At 49.6% G+C, this 21411-nt stretch overlaps 2 protein-coding genes and 1 long non-coding RNA gene across 6 annotated transcripts in view; 2 read left to right on the top strand and 1 right to left on the bottom strand.

Annotated features, from left to right (window-relative positions):
• The window catches only part of LOC140421920 (uncharacterized), a 45228-nt gene extending 43914 nt beyond the window's left edge, over positions 1-1314 (bottom strand). Inside the window, exon 1 of the mRNA XM_072506890.1 lies at positions 1204-1314. The gene's annotated coding sequence lies outside the window, so the exon portion shown is untranslated. The remainder of the gene's footprint in view (positions 1-1203) is intronic.
• A 120-nt stretch (positions 1315-1434) lies between these two features.
• LOC140421997 (uncharacterized) lies at positions 1435-4325 on the top strand. Its single transcript, XR_011947211.1, has 3 exons — positions 1435-1740; positions 2274-2441; positions 3934-4325. It is a non-coding gene; the product is annotated as an uncharacterized lncRNA (long non-coding RNA).
• A 476-nt stretch (positions 4326-4801) lies between these two features.
• LOC140421909 (uncharacterized) overlaps positions 4802-21411 on the top strand; it is a 33799-nt gene continuing 17189 nt past the window's right edge. The window contains exons 1-2 of one of the 4 annotated variants that reach the window (XM_072506873.1): positions 4802-6707; positions 14241-16109. In XM_072506873.1, the coding sequence (XP_072362974.1) occupies positions 14599-16109 (1511 nt within the window). In that variant the 5' untranslated portion in view covers positions 4802-6707; positions 14241-14598. Of the gene's footprint in view, positions 6708-12989; positions 13373-14069; positions 14139-14240; positions 19138-21411 lie in introns of those variants that run through there. The other 3 variants (XM_072506871.1, XM_072506870.1, XM_072506869.1) reach the window with 3 other exon arrangements.

Below are 21411 nucleotides of genomic sequence, written 5' to 3'. Positions count from 1 at the left end.
AACAGCGGCGGTGGGGTAGATGATAAGGGTGAGAGGGGCGGTGTATGGGTATGGGGAGAAGGCAAGCAGGATGCTTGCGCACCAGTGGAGGAAACAGGAGGCTGCGAGAGAGATCGGGAAAGTTAAAGACGCGGGAGGGAATATGGTCTTGGACCTGGCCGGGGTGAATGGGTTGTTTAGGGACTTTTATAGCAAGCTGTATGAGTCAGAACCCCTTGCCGGGGCAGAGGCGATGAGTCGATTTATAGAGGGGTTGGAGTTCCCAAAGGTGGATGAGGAGCTGGTGGAGGCCCTGGGGAACCAATTGGGTTGGGAGAAGCGGTGGAGGGGCTGGGGGCGATGCAATTGGGCAAGGGTCCACACGGGTACCCGGTGGAATTTTAGAGGACATTCTCGGGGGGTATTGGGGCCGCTGCTGGAAAGGGATTTTACGAGGCAAGGGAGCTGGGAGTGCACCCCCCCGATGTTGTTGCAGCTTTGTTCGCCCTCATTTTGAAGTGGGAAAAGGACCCGGAACATTGTGGGTCATAGAGACCGATCTCCCTGCTAAATGTTGGCTAAAATGTTGGCCTCGAGAATAGAGGATTGTGTCCTAGGGGTGATAGGGGAGTATGAGACAGGTTTGTGAAAGGAAGACATCTGGCAGCCAACATCAGGAGGCTACTGAATGTGATCATGATACCTCCATGGGGGCGAGAGGTAGAGGTGCTGGTCGCAATGGATGCAGAGAAAATCTTTGATCGAGTGGAGTGGGACTATTTGTCGGAGGTCCTGGGGCGGTTTGGATTTGGGCAAGTTTTGTGGACTGGGTCTGGTTGTTATACTAGGCAGGGATGGCATTTACACGGACGAACAGGGTGAGTTCAGATTATTTCAGGCTGCACTGGGGGACGAGGCAGGGGTGACCACTCTCCCGCTGCTGTTTGCCCTGGCAAAAGAACCGTTGGCGATGGACTGAGAGCGTCAGGGGATAGTGGACATTATAAAAGAGACCATTCTTTTCGCCAGACAAATAAATGTGTCAAGCTGAGGGAGCAAAGGGTGTCAATGTGTTACAGAGAGAGAGAGATCTGGGCCAACCTTTCCAGAGTCTCCACCCTCCCTGGATTCACTTCCTTTTCCTTCAGTTGCTGTAAGTCACCAATTGAAGGTCAGAATGAGAAATGAAATGGAAAGGGGGAGAAAAGAAAGTGTTTTACTCACAGATGTTGGAGACAGGAGGCAGGTTCAGTCGGTGTGAAGCTCAATCTCAATTCACAGAATTGGATGGTTTGGCTGATTGGATGGAGGACATTGAGTCCTTCCGGTCCTAACTCTTCCCATTGGTCAATACCTCAGAATGAAGGTCAGGGAGTGGGTTTTCCCTCGCACATGCGCAGCCTCTCCTCTCTTGCACATGCGCAGTCCCGGGCCGGAGGAGGGAAAATCACCGAGAGGCTTCTCGCTCTGGCCGGAGCTGTCAGCCAATTGCCTGGAAACCTTGTCTCGAGGAAGGGGAACAATGAGTGGGGCGGAGCTGATGTGTCCGTGCGCCGATCATGCGCACTGGAACCCTGAGACGTCACCGCGCATTCCTATGCATGCACCGGAATGTTGTTGGCCAATGGGAAGAGTTGGTGAACCGGAAGGACTCTCTTCCACCATCCAATCAGCTCCCCCGTTGTTTGAATGCGGAAGCTGAACAATGAGGAAACCTGGGGCCTCACACAGACAGAAACCTCCCTCCTGTCTCTAACATCTGTGAGTAAAACACCTTATTTTCTCATTCTGGATGGAAAGGATGTGATTCGAGGGCGGGTGCAGACTCTGCAAAGGTTGGCCCAGGTCTCTCTCTCTCTCTCTTAAAGACATTGATATCCTTTGCCCCCTCAGCTTGACACATTTATTTGTCTGGCTAAAAGGATGGTCTCTTTCCCAATGTTCACAATTAAAGGGCTGCTTTCCCCAGGAGATGGCTTACATTTAAGGGGACAGTAAATTAATATCGGACAGAGATATGTCTCGTGTTGTTATATGGTACAGATTAGATATATTATTTATGGTTCTGTTATAAAGTACATTTATTATAATTTCCAGTTGTGTAATATTGTGCTGTAGCTATGTTATATATTTCCAGTCATCTCTTCCCTCAAGAGGGTTATTAGTCTCTGGATTTCTCTTCCACAGGGACCAGTAGGGTGTGAGGGTCATTGAATATATTCATGGATGAGGTGGACAGATTGTTAATAAGTTATTATTTTTTTAAATCATTTTTAAAACAATGAGTGCTACAGAGTAACAGAAAAAATGGTGGAAAATGGGCACAAAGCGGAACAAGAGATATTGCCAACATAAATCCAAGCAACACATTGCAGAATTAATTTGGAACAGGATATTTGAGGGACCAGAGCCTCGAGATGAAATGCCAGATCAATTGAACGACCAGTTAACAGGTTAAAATGGTGAGTGGGGAAAGAGGGTAAGATTATATAAAAACAGAGGATAACAATTCAGTTTGTAAAATATGACAAAACAGACTAACCGCATATACAAATGAAAATTAATAACACAAAATGAATGACAGAGAACGCCAAGAATACAGAAAGCCATTCACCCCTCAAGTCTGCCGTGAGCCTCGGAAAGAACAGTTCACTGAAGCCCACTCCCCATCCAATTCTCTTAACCCGGTGCATTGATCATGGTCAAGCCACCTAACCTGAACATCTTGGACACTAAGGGGCAATTTAGTGTGACCAATCCACTTTAGCACAGTGGAACCACCCTTCGGCAATGGCACCACTCAGGTCTGCCATGATTAACACTCGGATAATAGAAGAAAGACGATGGATAATAAGCACACGGCACATCTACCATAACTGAGATAAGATAACACGAGTCCCTGGAACACTCGAGGAGAAGAATAACAACTCCCTTCAACAGGATAAAAGATAACAAATTCAAACAACAAATCCATGATAGGGAAAGAGTTCAGATTAGAGCCTGAGTTAGTCTGAGCTGCAAATCATCGCTCCAATCCTTGCCCTTTAAGGATTTAGCGAAGACTAAGGCAGTATTAGGATTATTGAAAGACTTGACGGAGTTGTCGGATTCAATTTTCAGGGTCACAGGATAAAGTGACATAATTTACTGTAAGGTGAGATGGGGGCCAGGTCCCACCTCACTTTACCCGTCTCCAAGACCCTCTGGTGATCTTTCAAGTTGTGGAAGGGAATGATTACAGGCCTGGGATGAAAACTATCCCTCGGCCTCAAAGACAGAATCCGATGCCCTTTCTAATTTGAAACGCCAAGGCTTCACATCCCGCTTGAGAAAACGTGGCAGCCGGTCCTCGAAGAACCGAACGGGGGCCTTACCCTCCACACCTTCTGGCAGGCCGACGACTCGGATGTTCTTTCTCTGACCCTCGATTCTCCAAGTTCTCCAGGAGTCCACCACACCACTCAGCCAGTTTTCCAAGGATTGAATTCTTGCCTCCGCCGAGGCTCAACGTTCAGGATTCTCTCCTCCGGATCATTGAGCCTCTTCATGGTGTTTTACAGCTCGGCCTCATGAGCTCACAGATATTGAGTCAGCACACTCAGCCTCTGGTCAATAACACTGATAATGTCGCTGACATAGATCGACCAATGATCCCACAGAATAGACGAGCAGGCTCGATGGGCCCAATAGCCAACTGCAGCTATTTGTAATGGTCTCTGTGTCCAGGACAGGAAGCAGTGAGCATGGATCTGCCAATCAGTCTGAATCAGCACCTTCAGGAGAATTGGGAGGGTGAATATTAGATACAGCACAGTGAGAATGGAGTGAGAGTGGGATGGAGATTTACAGCGTTTGGGGAATGAGTGGAAAGAATGTTCCAGAGGAACTAGAATTGTCTGTTCTGAATTTCTATCCTGTACTGACAGTGATGTATTTTGTAAATTGTTTTTACAGGATATTAGAAGAGGAGGAATTACAGACCGAAATCTCAAACTTCACGTCTCAATCTGACTGAGTCTTTCAATTCCTTGGAACTGAATATCACCGGACTTTGAATCGAGAAGGAGAAATGTTTGTCTTTTCTGTCAGCTTCAAAACATTTTAAACATCAGTGTGACTGGAAAAGCACTGAGACACACACACCCGAGTGAGAGTGTTCCAGAGCACTGACTGTGGAAAGAGCTTTAACCAGTTACACAGCCTGAAAAAACATCACACCATTCACAGCGGACAGAGACCGTACACGTGTTCTGTGTTAGAACGAGGCTTCAACTGATCGTCAAACCTGGAGAGACACGAGGACACCCAAACAAAACATGGAGAAACCGTGGAAATGTGGGGACTGTGGGAAGGGATTCAGAGTCCCATCTCAGCTGGACGTTCATCGACGCAGCCACACTGGGGAGAGGCCGTTCACCTGCTCTGTGTGTGGGAAGGGATTCACTCAATTATGCACCCTGCAGACACACCAGCGAGTTCACACTGGGGAGAGGCCGTTCACCTGCTCTGTGTGGGAAGGGATTCACTCAATTATACACCCTGCAGACACACCAGCGAGTTCACACTGGGGAGAGGCCGTTCAGCTGCTCTCAGTGTGAGAAGGAATTTGCTCAGTTATCCAACCTGAGGAAACATCTGCGAGTTCACACTGGGGCAAGGCCGTTCACCTGCTCTCAGTGTGGGAAGGGATTCACTCAGTTATCCAACCTGCGGAAACATAAGCGAGTTCACACTGGGGAGAGGCCGTTCAGCTGCTCTCAGTGTGAGAAGGAATTCACTCAGTTATCCAGCCTGCAGTCACACCAACGAGTTCACACTGAGTAGAGGACCTTCACCTGCTCCCAGTCTGGGAAGGGAATCCATGATTCATGGCGCCTGCTGAGACACCAAGTTCACAAGTGATTACAGGGGTTGGATTTTGCTGTTATTGTTTCTGCTTCAGTTACATCCAGGACGGCATTTCGTTCATTCTGACAGTTCATCAATGGGGAGGGTCGGAGGGTTTTGTTCTGCTGGACTGGCGGTAAATGAGCTATACTGTACACAGTGCTCCAGATGTGGTCTCGCCAATGTCCTGTGTAACTGAAGCATAACCTCCCTACCTTTGTATTCAATTCCCCTCACAATAAACAATAACATTCTATTGGCTTTCCTAATTACTTGCTGTTCCTGTATACTCGCCTTTTGTGATTCATGCTCTTGGACACCCAGATCCCTCTGAGTCTCAGAACCATGTGAGCTCTCCTGTGTTTCTAACAGACCCACATATTCAACCAATACATCACATATCTCTGCTTTCCTAGCTTCAGCTGGCATCTCTAATTTCATTCACCTGCCAATTCACCAGTTTGCCGTTTTGAAACCCTTTTCAAGAAACCAAAGACAGGCCGTCCACCTGAAAAAACTCTCAGCAGCCTCCAGAGCCATCCTTATACCACTACAAATCTGGTGTGTCTTTTTAATTTATACTGTAACCCAATCATCGCCCTCTGCCATTCCAAAGATCAGGGACCTGAGCCCCCAAGTTATATTGCAACCCTCGGCCTGGTGTGTAGTCAGTTCTAGCCCCGGAGGACTTCCGGTGGTGGCTATGAAGGAGTAAGTCGCACATTTGGTGGCTCCCGCTCTGGTCGGACTTTTGGACCTTTTCCCCCTATTTTTTAACGGAGTTGAATTGTAGAACGGATGTTAGTGGCAATTTTCTACTGAATTCCCATTTCGGTGCATGGAGAAAAGGACTAGAAGTGTTCGTAAGGGCAGAAACAAAAAGACAGAGAAGACTTGGGCTGAAGTTGCAACAGGAAACAACATGGCGGAGGGGCGAACCTCTGGCTTGTCGACCCAGCAGTCTGTGGAGCAGCTGATGCAAGTCATTCAGGAGGGCTTTGCTGCGCAGAAGCGGGACTGCTTGGACCCAATAAAAGCATCGATTGAGTGGTTGGAGCTCAGATTGAACACCCAGGATCGGGCGATCCAGAAGGTGGAGAAGGCGCTGGCTGAGCAGGAGGAGCATCAGACTGCGGTGGAACTGGAGGTGGGGATGCTGAGGGACCAGCAAGATAAGCTTCTGGAGAAGGTGGAGGACCTAGAGAATAGGTCCCGCCGGCAGAACCTAAGAATTGTCGGGCTCCCGGAGGGGTCCGAAGGAACGGTGCTGGGGCATACGTCGCAGGCATGTTTGAGAAGCTGCTGGGGGATGGGGCATTCTCCCGGCCCTTGGAGGTGGATAGGGCTCACAGAGCACTCGCGAGCAAGCCGCGGATGGGAGGCCCCCCCAAAGGTTATGGTGGTGAGATTCCACAGATACTCAGATAAGGAGCGTATTCTGCAGTGGGCCAAGCAGATACGGAGCTGTAAATGGGACAATAGCATCCTGCGGGTTTACCAAGACCTGAGTGTGGAGGTGGCCAGGAGGAGGGCAGGCTTCAATCAGATCAGGGCGATCCTTTTCAAGAAAAAGGTGAAGTTTGGACTGTTATACCCAGCCCGTCTCTGGGTCAGGCATGAGGATCAACACTTTTACTTCGAGTCGCCTGAGGACACGTTGGACTTTGCAAAAAAGAAAGGGCTGGCGAAGGACTGAGAACTTTTGAACTTGGCTGCAATGTTCATGTTTTTGTTTCTCTGTTTTGTTCCTCTGTTTTTGTAAAAAGTTTCTCGTTCTGCGTTTTATGGAAGATGGGTTTGAGGTGCCATTTGCACTGATTTGGAACCAGAAGTAGAGCTGAGTGAGTTAAGGTTTTCATTTGCACTGTTGGGGGATGGAGGTGTGCTTGTTTTGATCTTGGTGTTTTTTCTGTTGGGCAATTGTGTGGGGACTGTTTGATGTTGGAGTTTGTTTGTATGAGCGGGGGGTCGGGGGGTGGGGGGGTGGGGGGGGGGGGAGGAGAGAGAACAATAGGTGGAAGACTATCTGCCGCCGGGGATGGGGGCCGCCAAGCTAGCTGGGTGAGCTAGCTCTCGGAAGTGCAGTGGGGGGTGTGCATATGTTTGGTTTAGGAAAGGGGTTGGGTTACAGGGTGTTGTTGCTGGGGGGGGGTGAATGTTCTGCTGACAAAGGAGGGACTTGGGCTGAGGGACAGAGAGGAGGTCGGGGGCTGCCTGTGGGCGGACCGGTGGAGGCGCGGAACACGGGCTGGAGGTGGGCCTAAAATAGGGGGTGGCTGAGCAGCGGAGGGGGGGGGGGAAACGAGCCCCCCAACTAGGCTGATCACCTGTAATGTTCGAGGGTTAAATGGACCGGTTAAAAGGGCACGTGTGCTCGCGCAACTTAGAACTTAGGAGATTGAAGGTGGACGTGATAATGTTGCAGGAGACGCACCTTAAGATAACGGTCCAGGTTAGATTGGGGAATGGCTGGGTCAGCCAGGTGTTTCACTCGGGACTAGATTGAAAGACTAGAGGGGTCACGATCCTGATCAATAAACAGGTGGTGTTTGAGGCGGGTAGAACAGTCTCGGACGTGGGAGGTCGGTACATTATGGTCAGTGGGAAACTGGAGGGGGTGCAGGTGGTATTAGTAAATGTATATGCGCCAAATTGGGACAATGTGGAGTTTATTAGGAGGATGCTGGGAAAGATACCGGACCTGGACTCGCACAGGTTGGTCATGGGAGGAGACTTCAATACAGTTATGGACCCTGGCTTAGACCGGTCAAGCTCAAAAACGGGCAGGGTTCCAGCAATGGCAAAGGAACTAAGAGGGTTCATGGAGCTGATGGGCGGGGTGGATCCATGGATATTTAGGCAACCGAGGGTGAAGGAGTTCTCCTTCTCTCACGTGCATAAAGTGTATTCCCGGATTGATTTCTTTATTTTGAGCAGGGTCTTTCTGACTGGGGTAGTGGACACGGGGTATTCGGCGATTACAATCTCAGACCATGCACCGTACTGGGATGACCTGCAGGTTAGCAAAGACAGTAACCAGCGCCCGCACTGGAGGTGGGACTTTTGGCAGATGAAGGGGTGAGCGAGAGGCTGAGGAAATGCATTCAGAACTACCTGCAGGTCAATGACACGGGGGAAACTTCGGCAGCAGTGGTTTGGGAAGCACTGAAGGCGGTGGTAAGGGGGGAGCCGATCTCGATCCGGGCTCATGGGGAGAAGGTTGACAGGGCAGAGACGGACAGACTGGTAAAGGAGATACTACAGATTGATAGGAGGTATGCGGAGACCCCCAGAGGCAGGGCTATTAAGGGAACGACGGAGGTTGCAGGCGGGGTTTAGTTTGCTGACCACAGGTGGAGCAGCTGAGAAAGGTGAAGGGGGCGATTTATGAAGATGGGGAGAAGGCCAGTAGAATGCTCGCACAGCGGCTTAGGAAGAGGGAGGCAGCTAGGGAGATAGGGAAAGTAAAGGACTGAGATAGGAACCTGGTTGGTGATTCGGTCGGGGTGAATAAGGTGTTCAGAGATTTTTACAGCAGGCTGTACAGGTCGGAAACCCCTGCGGGGCCGGAGGGGATGAGGCACTTCTTGGAGGGGCTGAATTTCCCAATGGTGGACGTGGAGCGGGTAGAAGGGCTGGGGGCCCCAATTGGGCTGGAAGAGATAGTGGACGGCTTGAAGGCCATGCAGGCGGGTAAGGCCCCGGGTCCGGACGGGTACCCAGTAAAGTTCTATAAAAAGTTCTTGGGGATATTGGGGCCAGTGTTGTTGCGGATGTTCAATGAGGCAAGGGAGAGAGGGGTGCTGCGCCCGACGATGTCACAGGTAATGATTTCGCTGATTCTTAAGCGGGACAAGAACCCGGAGTTGTGTGGGTCCTACAGGCTGATCTCCCTGCTGAATGTGGATGCCAAGTTGCTGGCCAAAATCTTGTTCTCCAGGATTGAGGATTGTGTTCCGGATGTTATTGGGGAGGACCAGAAGGGGTTTGTTAAGGATAGGCAGTTGATGGCCAATGTAAGAAGGCTGTTAAATGTGATCATGATGTCCCCGGAAGGTAGGGAGATTGAGGTAGTGATCGCAATGAATGCAGAAAAGGCTTTTGATGGGGTAGAATGGGACTATCTGTGGGAGGTACTGGGACAGTTTGGATTTGGGCGGGGCTTTATTGACTGGGTCAGGTTACTGTATCAGGCTCCTGTGGCAAGTGTGTGGACGAACAGACAACTTCGGACTATTTTGGACTGCACCGGGGGACGAGACAGGGATGCCCCCTCTCCCCACTGCTGTTTTTGCTGGCTATAGAGCCACTGGCAATTGCTCTGAGAGCTTCAAGGAGCTGGACTGGTTGGGGGTGGGGTGGAGCACAGGGTTTCGCTCTATGCGGATGATCTGCTTCTGAACGTTTCGGACCCAGTAGAGGGGATGGAGGAAATCATGAAGATTTTTGGGGAATTCGGCCGGTTTTCGGGGTATAAGCTAAACATGGATAAGAGTGAGATGTTTGTGGTTCAGGCGAGGGGACAGGAGGGGCGACTGGGGAGCTGCCGATCAGGTCGGTAGGGAGTCGTTTTGGGTACCTGGCATCCAAGTGGCACGGGAATGGGACCGGCTGCATAACTTGAATCTGGCCCGGCTAGTGGACCAAATGAATGACGATTTTCGGAGATGGGACGTGCTCCCGTTGTCTCTGGCCGGGAGGGTGCAATAGGTGAAAATGATGGTCCTCCCGAGGTTCCTATTTGTATTTCAATGTCTCCCCATTTTTATTCCGCGTTCCTTTTTTAAGTGGGTCAACACGGTGATCACGGGCTTCGTCTGGGCGGGCAAGACCCCACGGCTAAGGAAGGTAACGCTCGAGCGGACCCAGGGAGAGGGCGGGCTGGCGCTGCCAAATTTTAGCAATTATTACTGGGCAGCTAACATAGCCATGATCAGGAAGTGGGTGGTGGGGGAGGGGTCAGCGTGGGTGCGTAAGGAGGCGACTTGTAAGGGCACCAGTCTGGGGCGTTGGTAACTGCATCTCTGCCATTCCCGCTGGCACGGTACTCTTCCAGTCCAGTGGTGGTGGCGGCCCTGAGAGTTTGGGGCCAGTGGACGTTGCATGTGGGAGCAATGGGAGCATCGGTCTGGGCCCCAATTTGTGCTAACCACCGGTTTGCCCCGGGGAGTATGGATGGGGTGTTCCGGGTATGGCGGAGAGCGGGGATTGAGAGGATGGGGGATGTGTTCATAGAGGGGAGTTTCCCAAGTATGAGGGTGCTGGAGGAAAAGTTTGGGCTGGCGAGGGGAAACAAATTCAGGTATCTGCAGGTGTGGGACTTCCTTCGTAAACAGGTGTCAACCTACCCGCTCCTACCGCTGAGGGGGATTCAGGACAGGGTAATTTCCAGAGGGTGGGTAGGGGAGGGGAGCGTCTCAGACATCTATAAGGAGCTTATGGGGTCGGAGGAGATGCAGACCAACGAGCTGAAGCGTAAGTGGGAGGAGGAGCTGGGAGGTGAGATAGAGGATGGTTTATGGGCAGACGCGTTTCGAGTCAACACGTCTGCAACATGTGCCAGGCTCAGCCTGATACAATTTAAGGTTGTGCACCGGGCTCACATGACAGTGGCCCGGATGATCAGATTCTTTTAGGTGGAGGACAGGTGCACCATGTCCACATGTTTTAGACATGTCCAAAGCTTCGGGGATTCTGGCAGGGGTTTGTGTACATCATGTCCACAGTGTTAAAAACAAGGGTGGCGCTAGGTCCAGAGGTGGTGATTCTCGGGGTGGCGGAAGTTCCGGGAATCCAGGAGGAGAGAGAGGCGGATGTTCTGACCTTTGCTTCCCTGGTAGCCCGGAGACGGATACTTTTGGCATGGGGGGACCCAGAGTCCCCGAAGTCGGAGACCTGGTTATCGGACGTGGCTAGCTTTCTCTGTATGGAGGAAATTTAGTTTGCCTTGAGAGGTTCACTATTCGGGTTCACCCGGAGGTGGCAACCGTTCGCGACTTCCTTGCGGAAAATTAATTGTCAGCAGACGGGGGTGGGGTGGGGGGGGAGAGTAGGTTAGGTTAGAGTCGGGGGTCAATAAGGGTGAGACCTGTACCAAAGGTAAACGGTTTTTGCACGATGTTTATGGTTTCATGTATCTTTTCTATTTTGTTGTTGTTTCTACATGCGCACGAACAGACTCAAAAACAGCTTCTTCCCCACTGTCACCAGACTCCTAAATGACCCTCTTATGGACTGACCTCATTAACACTACACCCTGTATGCTTCATCCGATGCCAGTGCTTATGTAGTTACATTGTATATGTTGTGTTGCCCTGTTATGTATTTTCTTTTATTCCCTTTTCTTCCCATGTATTCAATGATCTGTTGAGCTGCTCGCAGAAAAATACTTTTCACTGTACCTCGGTACATGTGACAATAAACAAATCCAATCCAATCCAAAATACCTCAATAAAATGTTTATTAAAAAATAAAATTAGGGCTGGACCGTTCAAGAGAGATGTTAGGAAGAACTTCTTCACTCAAAGAGTTGTAGAAGTTTGGAACTCTCTCCCACAAACTGCAGTTGAAGTTAGATCAGTTGTTTATTTTAAATGAGATAGATAGATTTTTGTAAATCAAAGAGGTTAAGGGATATGGGCCAAATGCAGGTATATGGAGTTAGGTTACAGATAAGCCATGATCTCATTGAATAGCGGGACAGGCTCCAGGGGCTGAATGGCCTGCTCCAGTTCCTATGTTCCGAAAAGTTGTAAATCTCCATCCCACACAACTCTCCCTCCATTCTCATTCTGCTGATTTTAATATCAACCTCTCAATTTTCCTGAAGGTGCTGATTCAGGCTGTTTGACAGATCCATGCTCACTGCTTTATAATAATAATCTTTATTGTCACAAGTAGGCTTACATTAACAGTGAAGTTACTGTGAAAAACCCCGCATCGCCACATTCCGTCGCCTGTTCGTGTACACAGAGGGAAAATTCAGAATGTCCAAATCACTGAGGGACTGGTTTAGCACAGGGCTAAAAAGCTGGCTTGTAAAACAACAAGGCCAGCAGTGCGGGTTCAATTCCCGTACCAGCCTCTCCGAACAGGTGCTGGAATGTGGCGACTAGGGGCTTTTCACAGTAACTTCATTTGAAGCCTACTTGTGACAATAAGTGATTTTCATTTCATTTTTCATTTCACCGAACAGCAAGTCTTTGGAGACTTGTGGGAGGAAACCGGAGCACCCGGAGGAAACCAACGCAGACACGGGGAGAACGTGCAGACTCTGCACAGACGGTGACCCAAGCCGGGAATCAAACCTGGGACCCTGGAGCTGTGAAGCAACAGTGCTGATCACTGTGCTATCATGTGTTTCAACACAGAATAAATAGGAGCTGCATTTGGCCCATCAAGCCTGCTCAACCATTCGATAGATAATTGGCCCCTCTACCTCAGCACCATTTTCCCTGTGTTGCAACCCTACAGGAGACCAAGGAATCTGCAACCTCAGATTCCCTCAGGCCTCACCCGAGTACCACCTACCTGGATGAGGCGGGCAGAGCTACACCCTTAACCCAGGGGCCTTTGTGACAAAAACACTTCAGCCCAAGTGTGGGTCGTGGACAGGAGACCCTTCAGGCGACCGCCGGGCCAAGCACATCGGAACCACCCAGGGGTTCAGTCCAAAAACCTGGTCCCACCGTCTGTGCGGCGTCTGCACGTTCTCCCCGTGTCAAGCTGAGGGAGCAAAGGATGTCAATGTCTTTCAGAGAGAGAGAGAAAGATCTGGGCCAAGCTTTCCAGAGTCTGCACCCTCCCTGGATTCACTTCCTTTCCCTTCAGTTGCTGCAAGTGACCAATTGAAAGTCAGAATGAGAAAATAAATGGAAAGGGGGAGAAAAGAAAGTGTTTTACTCCCAGATGTTTGAGACAGGAGGAGGTTTCCGTCTGTGTGAAGCTCAAACTTCGTTCACACAAAGCCGGAGCTCTGATTGGCTGGGGGACCAGAGTCCTTCCGGTCCTCCAATTCTTCCTATTGGTCCAAACGTTACCAGTAAGGTCAGGGGTGGGCGCTCCGCCCCACGGACGCGGCTTCCCTTCTTCCCCGCACATGCGCAGTCCCGGGCCGGGGGAGTGGAAGGTCACTGACTGGGTTGTCCCCGCGTCAGACCCGCAGCACCGACCGGCGACACCGAGCAGTGAGTCCCGAGGCTCTCGGCAGCTTGACCAGGCTGCACGGAAAGAGCTGAAGCGGCTCCCTGACTCCCTGTCGGAAGGGAAGCCGCGCACCTCCCGCCAGACACCCGCAAATGTCAATATTTTTATTACTTTTGTTTTCATCATTTTTCAAACAATGAAAGCAGCAGAAAAACTGGCGGGAAATGGGCCCCGAGAACAAGAGATATTGCCGCAGAAATACAACCAGACATTGAGAATTCATTCAGAACAGGATATCTGAGGGAGCACAGCCTCCAGATGAAATGTCAGCAATTCAACAACCAGTCAACATGTCCACATAGTGAGTGGGGAAAGAGGGTTAGATTCTATAAAAACAGGAGGATAACAATGCAGCTCACACACCCCAAAGTATTGGGGAACTGACTAACAACATAGTCAACTTGAAATGGATCTGTCCTGTGTCTTGCATTTTTGTGCGCCCTTTCTTTTAATTTTAAGCTGTCCCTAACCTCTTATTTGTCCGTGGCTGTTTTTATTTGTGAAGCGGAGCCTTTTCCTCTCGGGGATATACTTGCTCTCTATCTCGTTAAATGTTTCTTTAAATATTCTCCACTGATCTTCAGTTGTTTGACCCAGTAACCGATCTCCCCAGTTTACCGTGGACAGTCTCTGTCTCATCCCATTAAAGTCAGCCTTACCCAATTCTAAAATTCTACTGTCTGTAACGTGCTTTTCACTTTCAAACACTACAGTGAATTCAATCATGTTGTGATCACTATTTGATAAATGTTTGCGCAGTTAGGCTACCAACTAAATTAGGGTTATTACTCATAATTAAATCTTTTTTCAAATATATTTAGAGTAACCCAATTCTTTTTTCCCCAATTAAGGGGCAATTTAGCGTGGCCAATTGACCTACCCTGCACATCTTTTTGGGTTGTGGGGGTGAGACCCAGACAGACAGGGGGAGAATGTGCAAAGGCTTTTATACTCTTAGCTCAGATTCTCTGCCCCTCTGAGTCCCGTCCCTGGAGACTAGGCTGTGAATCCCGAGGTACGGTTGTTATACTTACTGCTCCAATACTCCATTCCTTCCTGGAGACTAGGTATGGGGGAATGAGAGAGGAAAGAATGTTATGCAGAAACTAGAATTGTTTATTCTGAATTGTTATCCGATACTGAGTTGACTTTGTAAACTCCTTCTGCAGGATATTACAAGAGGAGGAATTACACACAGAAGACTCAAACGTCACGTCGCGATCTGAAAGAGCCACTTGATTCGTTAGCATCTGAATATCATCGGCCTTTGAATCCAGAAAAATTAATGTATACCCAATCTGTCGGCATCAAAACATTTAAACCATCAGTGTGACTGGAAAAGCACCGAGACACACACACCCGAGTGAGAGTGTTCCAGAGCACTGACTGTGGAAAGAGCTTTAACCAGTTACACAGCCAGAAAAAAACCACACCATTCACAGTGGGGAGAGACCGTACACGTGTTCTGTGTGTGGTCAAGGCTTCAACTGATTGTCCAACCTGGAAAGACACGAGGTCACCCAAAACATGGAGAAACCGTGGAAATGTGGAGACTGTGGGAAGGGATTCAGAGTCCCATCTGCACTGGAAACTCATCGACGCAGTCACACTGGGCAGAGGCCCTTCACCTGCTCTGTGTGTGGGAAGGGATTCAGTCAGTTATCCCACCAGCAGTCACACCAGCGAGTTCACACTGGGGAGAGGCCGTTGAACGGCCCTCAGTATGGGAAGGGATTCAGTCTGTTATCCACCCTGCGGATACAGCGAGTTCACACTGGGAAGAAGCTGTTCATCTGCTTACAGTGTGGGAAGAGATTTAGACAGTTATCCAGCCTGAAGTTACACCAGCGAGTTCACACTGGGGAGAGGCCATTCACCTGCTCTCAGTGTGGGAAGGGATTCAGTCAGTTGTCCACGCTGCGGATACATCAGCGAGTTCACACTGGGGAGAGGCCATTCACCTGCTCTCAGTGTGGGAAGAGATTTAAACATTTATCCAGCCTGAAGAAACACCAGCGAGTTCACACTGGGGAGAGGCCGTTCACCTGCTCTCAGTGTGGGAAGGGATTCAGATATTCATCCAACCTGCGGAAACACCAGCGAGTTCACACTGGGGAGAAGCTATTCACGTGCTCTCAGTGTGGGAAAGGATTCAATCGGTTAACCCACCTACGGACGCACCAGCAAGTTCACACTGGGGAGAGGCCGTTCACCTGTTCGCAGTGTGGGATGCGATTCATTCACTTATCTAGTCTGAAGACACACCAGCGAGATCACACTGGGGAGAGGCCATTCACTTGCTCTGTGTGTGAGAAAGGATTCACTCGGTTATCTAACCTGAAGACACACCAGCGGGTTCACACTGGGGAGAAGCCATTCACCTGCTCTGTGTGTGAGAAAGGATTCACTCGGTTATCTAACCTGCAGTCACACCAGCGGATTCACACTGGGGAGAGGCCGTTCACCTGCTCTGTGTGTGAGAAAGGATTCACTCGGTTATCTAACCTGAAGACACATCAGCGAGTTCACACTGGGGAGAAGCCGTTCACCTGCTCTCAGTGTGGGACGCGATTCACTCACTTATCTAGTCTGAAGACGCACCAGCACGATCACACAGTGGAGAGGCCATTCAACTGCTCTGTGTGTGGGAAAGGATTCACTCGGTTATCTGACCTGAAGACACACCAGCGGGTTCATACTGGGGAGAAGCCATTCACCTGCTCTCAGTGTGGGATGCGATTCACTCGCTTATCTAGTCTTAAGACACACCAGCGAGATCACACTGGGGAGAGACCATTCACCTGCTCTGTGTGTGAGAAAGGATTCACTCGCTTATCTATTCTGAAGAGACACCAGCGAGTTCACACTGGGGAGAAGCCGTTCACCTGCTCTCAGTGTGGGAAGGGATTCAGTGATTCATCCAACCTGCAGACACACCAGCGAATTCACACTGGGGAGAGGCCGTTCACCTGCTCTCGGTGTGGGAAGGGATTCACTCAGTCATCCAACCTGCAGAGTCACCAGCGAGTTCACACTGGGTAGAGGCCATTCACCTGTGGGAAGGGAAAGCATGATTCATTGCATCTGCTGAGACACCAATAAATTGACCAGTGATTACAGGAGTTGGATTCTGCTGTTATTGTTTCTGCTCTCAGTTACATCCAGGACTGCATTGTGTTCATTCTGACAGTTGGTCAATGGGGAGGGTCGGAGGATTTCTTTCTGCTGGACTGGCCGGTCTCATGGCTTTGCCTCCAGTGGGCTGATGTTCTTTGTCTTGTTGCGAATACCTGGTTTCAAATTTCATAAGGATCACAGAGTAAAAGGATGTTTCGCAAGTGAGAAGATATTCAGTTTGCATTTCTGTTTGGATCCCCCAAAATCATGCCACATTGCCATGAAGATGGGCCGTGATGGTTACATGGGTTTTTTTTTGTTTAATTTATCTGGGTGTTGCTCACAGAAGAACGCCATCAGGGTATGAGGGGCAAGTTGTCTGAGGTGGACTGGGAAACTGATGGGAGACCTAGAATAGCTAATATTTAAGGAATGATTACATATTTACCAGGGGCTCTCTCTCTATTGAGATTTTTGTGGTATACAGAAGAAGGATCAGTGTGTACGTACAGACACGGTTGTTTTTTCTCTCGCATTATTCACAGTGGTGGTTGTGGTTTCCTGTTTTTCGTTCCCCACTGTTTATTTTTGTTCCGGCTGTTGCCCCGCCCCCCCCTTGTTTCTCATGCTTCTTTTGTTGGGCGTGGTTGGGTTCCATGTCTCCTGCCCCCCTCTCATTCCCCTATCCCACCCACCCCCTCCCCCTCCCTTACTGTGTCATGACTGCCTTCTCCTGTTCTTTGTCTTCTAAGCTGTTGGGCTACAAACAGGTCTTGGAACAACCGAGTGAATGGCTCCCACGTTTTGTGGAATCCCCCTTCCGACCTCGGATGGCAAACTTTTGCTTGACTCTTCCGAATTTTATTAACTATTACTGGGCGGCCAACATATCGATGGTTAGTGTTGAAGTCCGATTTAGAAAGAAGATTTTAGATAAAGGTACCCTGGCTTGGATGCCTGGACAAGAGGCAATTTGTAGGAATAGATAGTGTATAACATGCTTGTGATTTTATAACCGAAGAATTACTAATATCAGAAAGGACACAAAATGGCTGTTAGCTGAGCTAGGCACATTGCTGAACAATCATTAGCTGGGTTACTTGCAAACTGGTACAAATAACATCATTTAATTACAGACAGCAGAGTTAGTCAGGGAAGCAGGAATGATTGATATCAAGGAATTGAATGTGAAACATACATGGGAGTTTTTAGGGAGGATTTTACCAGCACTGATAACAGCTCCACAGGACAAAGAGCAGAATGTATCCTCACCAGCTCAAGGTCTCCAGGTGCAGGCAGGAGACATAACTTTAAGTTGGTTTTGAGTGACTTCTTCATGAAGTTAGGGGTTGGTAAGACACCAACCCACTTTACATAATGTCAAATTTAATTGGATATATATCTAATGTATGTAATCTATAATCAGTATTATTGGACAAGGTCCGGCCGGAATGGGCTGTGTAGCTGTTTTGAAAAATATAAGAATGGATGTTTTCCTTTGTTCAGTGGAGAGATGGTCTGGGACTGTAACAGACGCCATCTCCCCGCCGGCGAAATGAACCGTTTGGTGCGAGGACCAGTAACCCTGGGCGTTGAGTGATTTCTTTGAGATTCTCTCCCGCTAACAGTTAGGAAGTGGGTAGTGGGGGAGGGGGTCGGTGTGGGAACGAGTGGAGGCAGCATCTTGTAAGGGTACGAGTTTGGAGGCTTTACTAACGGCGCCTCTGCCATTCTCGCCGGCTCGGTACTCCACAAGCCCAGTGGTAGTGGCAGCCCTGAGAGTGTGGGGGCAATGGAGGCGGCACATGAGACTGGAGGGGTCACCGACCTGTGACAATCACTGTTTTATTCCGGGAGGATTGGTCGGGGGCTTTAGGAGATGGCAGCGGGCAGGGATCGAGGGATTTGGTAATCTCTTCATTGAGGAGGGTTTCCGAGCCTGGAGACACGAAAGGAGGAGTTTGAGTTGCCGGGTGGGAACGGGTTTCACTCCCTGCAGGTTTTGGACTTTGTCCAGAGACAGGTCCCAAGTTTTCCCCGCCTCCCCCTAAGGGGACGACAGGATATGGTGATGTCAAAAACAGGGGTTAGAGAGGGTAGGGTCTCGGAAATATACAAGGAATTGATGGAGTGGGAAGGGGTCCCAAATGGGGAGGCAAAGAGGAAGTGGGAGGAAAAGTTGGGAGGGGTGTTGGAAGTCGGACTATGGGAAAAGGCCTTGATGAGAGTCAATTCATCCTCGTTGTGTGCCAGGCTTAGCCTGATCCAGTTCAAGATGGTTCATGGGGCTCATATGACTGTGGCCCGGATGAGTAGGTTTTTGAGGAAGTGGAGGATAGGTGCGGGCGGTTTGGGGGTAACCCGGCGAACCACGTACACATGTTCTGGGCATGTCCGAAGTTGAGGGGATTCTGGCAGGGATTTGTGGACGTCATGTCAGAGGTCCTGGAAGGGAGGGTGACTCCGAGTCCAGAAATGGCAATATTTGGGGTATCGGAAGATCCGGGGGGGGAGGGGAGGAGAAGCCGACGTTTTGGCCTTTGCCTCCCTGGTGGCTCAGAGACAGGTTTTGTTGGGATGGAAGGATTCAGAGCCTCCAATGTCAGTGACATGGCACGGTTTCGCAGGCTGGAAAAGATTAAGTTCGCCTTGAGAGGTTCAATTCAGGGGTTCGCTCGGAGGTGGCAACTGTTCATTGATTTCTTCAAGGAAAACTGTCCGTCAGCAGTAAGAGAGGGGGGCGGGGGGGAATGGGAGGCACAGCAGTGTAAAATAAGGATGGGGAATCTAATATACGGGTAGTTCGGAGCTCGGGCGGAGAGGGCAGTTGGGTATTTTATGGTGATGTTGTTGCATGTGTCGGTCCGCTCGCTTGTTTAGAATGTTAAATTGTTAAACTGTGAAAATTACAAATGCTTCAATAAAATGTTTTCTAAAAAAAAAAAGGAAGAGGAACCTGGGCAGTACATTCATTTTGATCGTCTGCACCCTCCCCGCCAAGGTGAGTGGGAGTGTGTCCCATCTCTGCAGGTCCTGTTATACTTCCTCCACCAGGCTGGTCAGGCTCCACTTGTGGATCCCTGTCTTGTGATGAGCGATTTGGATCCCCAGGTAGTGGAATTTGTGCCGGGCCTGTTTAAAAGGTAAACCTTCCAGCTCTGCTCCTCTCCCTTATGGGTTCACCGGGAAGATCCCGCTTTTGCTCAGGTTAAGTTTGTCACCCAAATAGGTTCCAAACTCTTTCAAAAGCCCCATAATTCATTCCATGCGGTTTGCAGGTCCGAGATGTAGAGGAGGCCATCTGCATAGAGCAAAGCTCTGTGTCTCCTCTCCGGATCCCTTTCCAGTTCTTTGCCACCCTAAGCGCGATCTCGAGTGATTTGATCGCCAGGACGAACAGTAGCGGGGATAACAGTCATCCCTGCCTTGTGCCTCTGTGCGGCTGGAAGTATTTAGAGCTGGTGGGGGGGGTTTAAACGGGGGTTTCATCCAGGCAGTGAATCCTGTTCCAAGCCCGAACCGCTCCAGTACCTCTATGAGGTACTTCCGCTCAACTCTATCAAAGGTCTTTTCTCTGTCCAGGGAGAAGATCACCTCAGGTTTTCTCTCCACGGATGGGGTCATGATCACGTTCAGCAGGCGCCTGATGTTCAGATTTTTAACCTCCTTATGTCCTCTTCACAACTTACTTTCCTGCCTATCTTTGTGTTATTGAAACATCGGAGCAGGAGTTGGCCATTCAGCCCGTCGAGCCTGCTCCACCATTCAATACGATCATGGCTGATCATCCACTTCAATGTCTTTTCCCCCACACTGTCCCCATATCCCTTTGTGTTATTGGGTCTCTGTTAGTCAGTCTCTGCTTTAAACACGCTCAATGGCTGAGCTCCCACAGCTCTCTGGGGGAGAGAATTCCAAAGATTCACAACGTGTAGATCTCTGTAGATCAAACCAACATTCCATCATCTCTGCTCCTACCCCCCTCGTAGGAAGTGGCTTCCAGGTATTTCCCACTTTCTTCAAATGCAAACGAGTCAGAGAGCACAGAAAGAGGCCATCCCGCCCATTGTTCCCATGCTAGCTCTTTGAGTGAGGTATCTAATTAGTCCCATCGCCCGGCAAGTTTCTTTTCCCACAGAATCTGTCCAGTTCCCTTTTGAAAGTTACAGTTGAATTTACTTCCTGCACCTTTGTCAGGCAGTGAATCCCAACAGCTCGTTCGGTTTTAAATCTAATTATTTCATGATATACTGTGTTTGGATTTTCACACTGTATTTGAAATGGAGAGAAAATCAAGCCTCAGTCTTTATGAGTGATCTTCATGAATGGGCAGAGTGTGATATACCCAAGTTTTCAGTGCCAAGGTGCCATCCGGCAGTGCCAAGGTACCCATGTTCCCGGGGAAGGCCAGGGGTCCGCCCTGACCATTCAAGGGCTTCCAATGGCCGGGAGACCCCTCAGGTGCTGTGATGCCTGGTCCATGTCTGTGTAGACCAGTAACACTCGGCGCCCGCATGACCGCTTGCTGGGGAGCTAGTTAGATCACCGGGGGCTATTAGAGGGTCCTTCCGTTAATGGGATGGAGATTGGCCTTCATTGGAGCTCGACCTCGCCAACGGGAGTGGGCCGGTTAGATCGGAAAGCGATTAGCGCTTGGCGTGGTTACCAATTCCGGACTCTCCAGCGGTCTAACCGGCTCGCCTGGCTCAATATGGCCATTAGATCATGGCTTGAGTTTTATTTGCTGTAAAAATGTAAATACTTAATTGCTGTGTATGTAAAGAATGTGCAATGAGGACAAATGTACTGGCAAGAGAGACCTTCAACCTCTGATTAGCCTCAACATTTGAAACTATGAATAAGGGATTGTATAGAATCAGATAAACGGATAGTATGAAACAGTTCTATTGTATTCCTGTCTGAGATAGAGAAGGTGGTGTCAGGAATTGGAGATCCAATTAAATTAATCCAGTGACCAAATTGACCAATTGTCATGTTACAACAGGCCCAACTCTGACGTGAGGTAATGGTCACTTTGGGGATAAAAGTAGAGGTTCCGAAGGTCTTCCTTGCTGGCCAAGTACTGAAGATTCCCGCGGCCGAGTTCCAAGGAAATTACTGTCAAAGAAGGAGCCAGACTCCCGAGGCTGAATTCCACAAGAATTACTCTCAAAGAAGGAGCCAGAGAGGGTTACCCTTCTACAGACTGATCACCCGCATGAA

The sequence above is a fragment of the Scyliorhinus torazame genome, chromosome 5, assembly GCF_047496885.1.
Source record: "Scyliorhinus torazame isolate Kashiwa2021f chromosome 5, sScyTor2.1, whole genome shotgun sequence".
In the NCBI taxonomy this organism is placed as follows: Eukaryota; Metazoa; Chordata; class Chondrichthyes; order Carcharhiniformes; family Scyliorhinidae; genus Scyliorhinus; species Scyliorhinus torazame.
The sequence above is the reverse complement of the archived record's forward strand: the minus strand, read 5'-3'. Positions and strand labels throughout refer to the sequence as shown.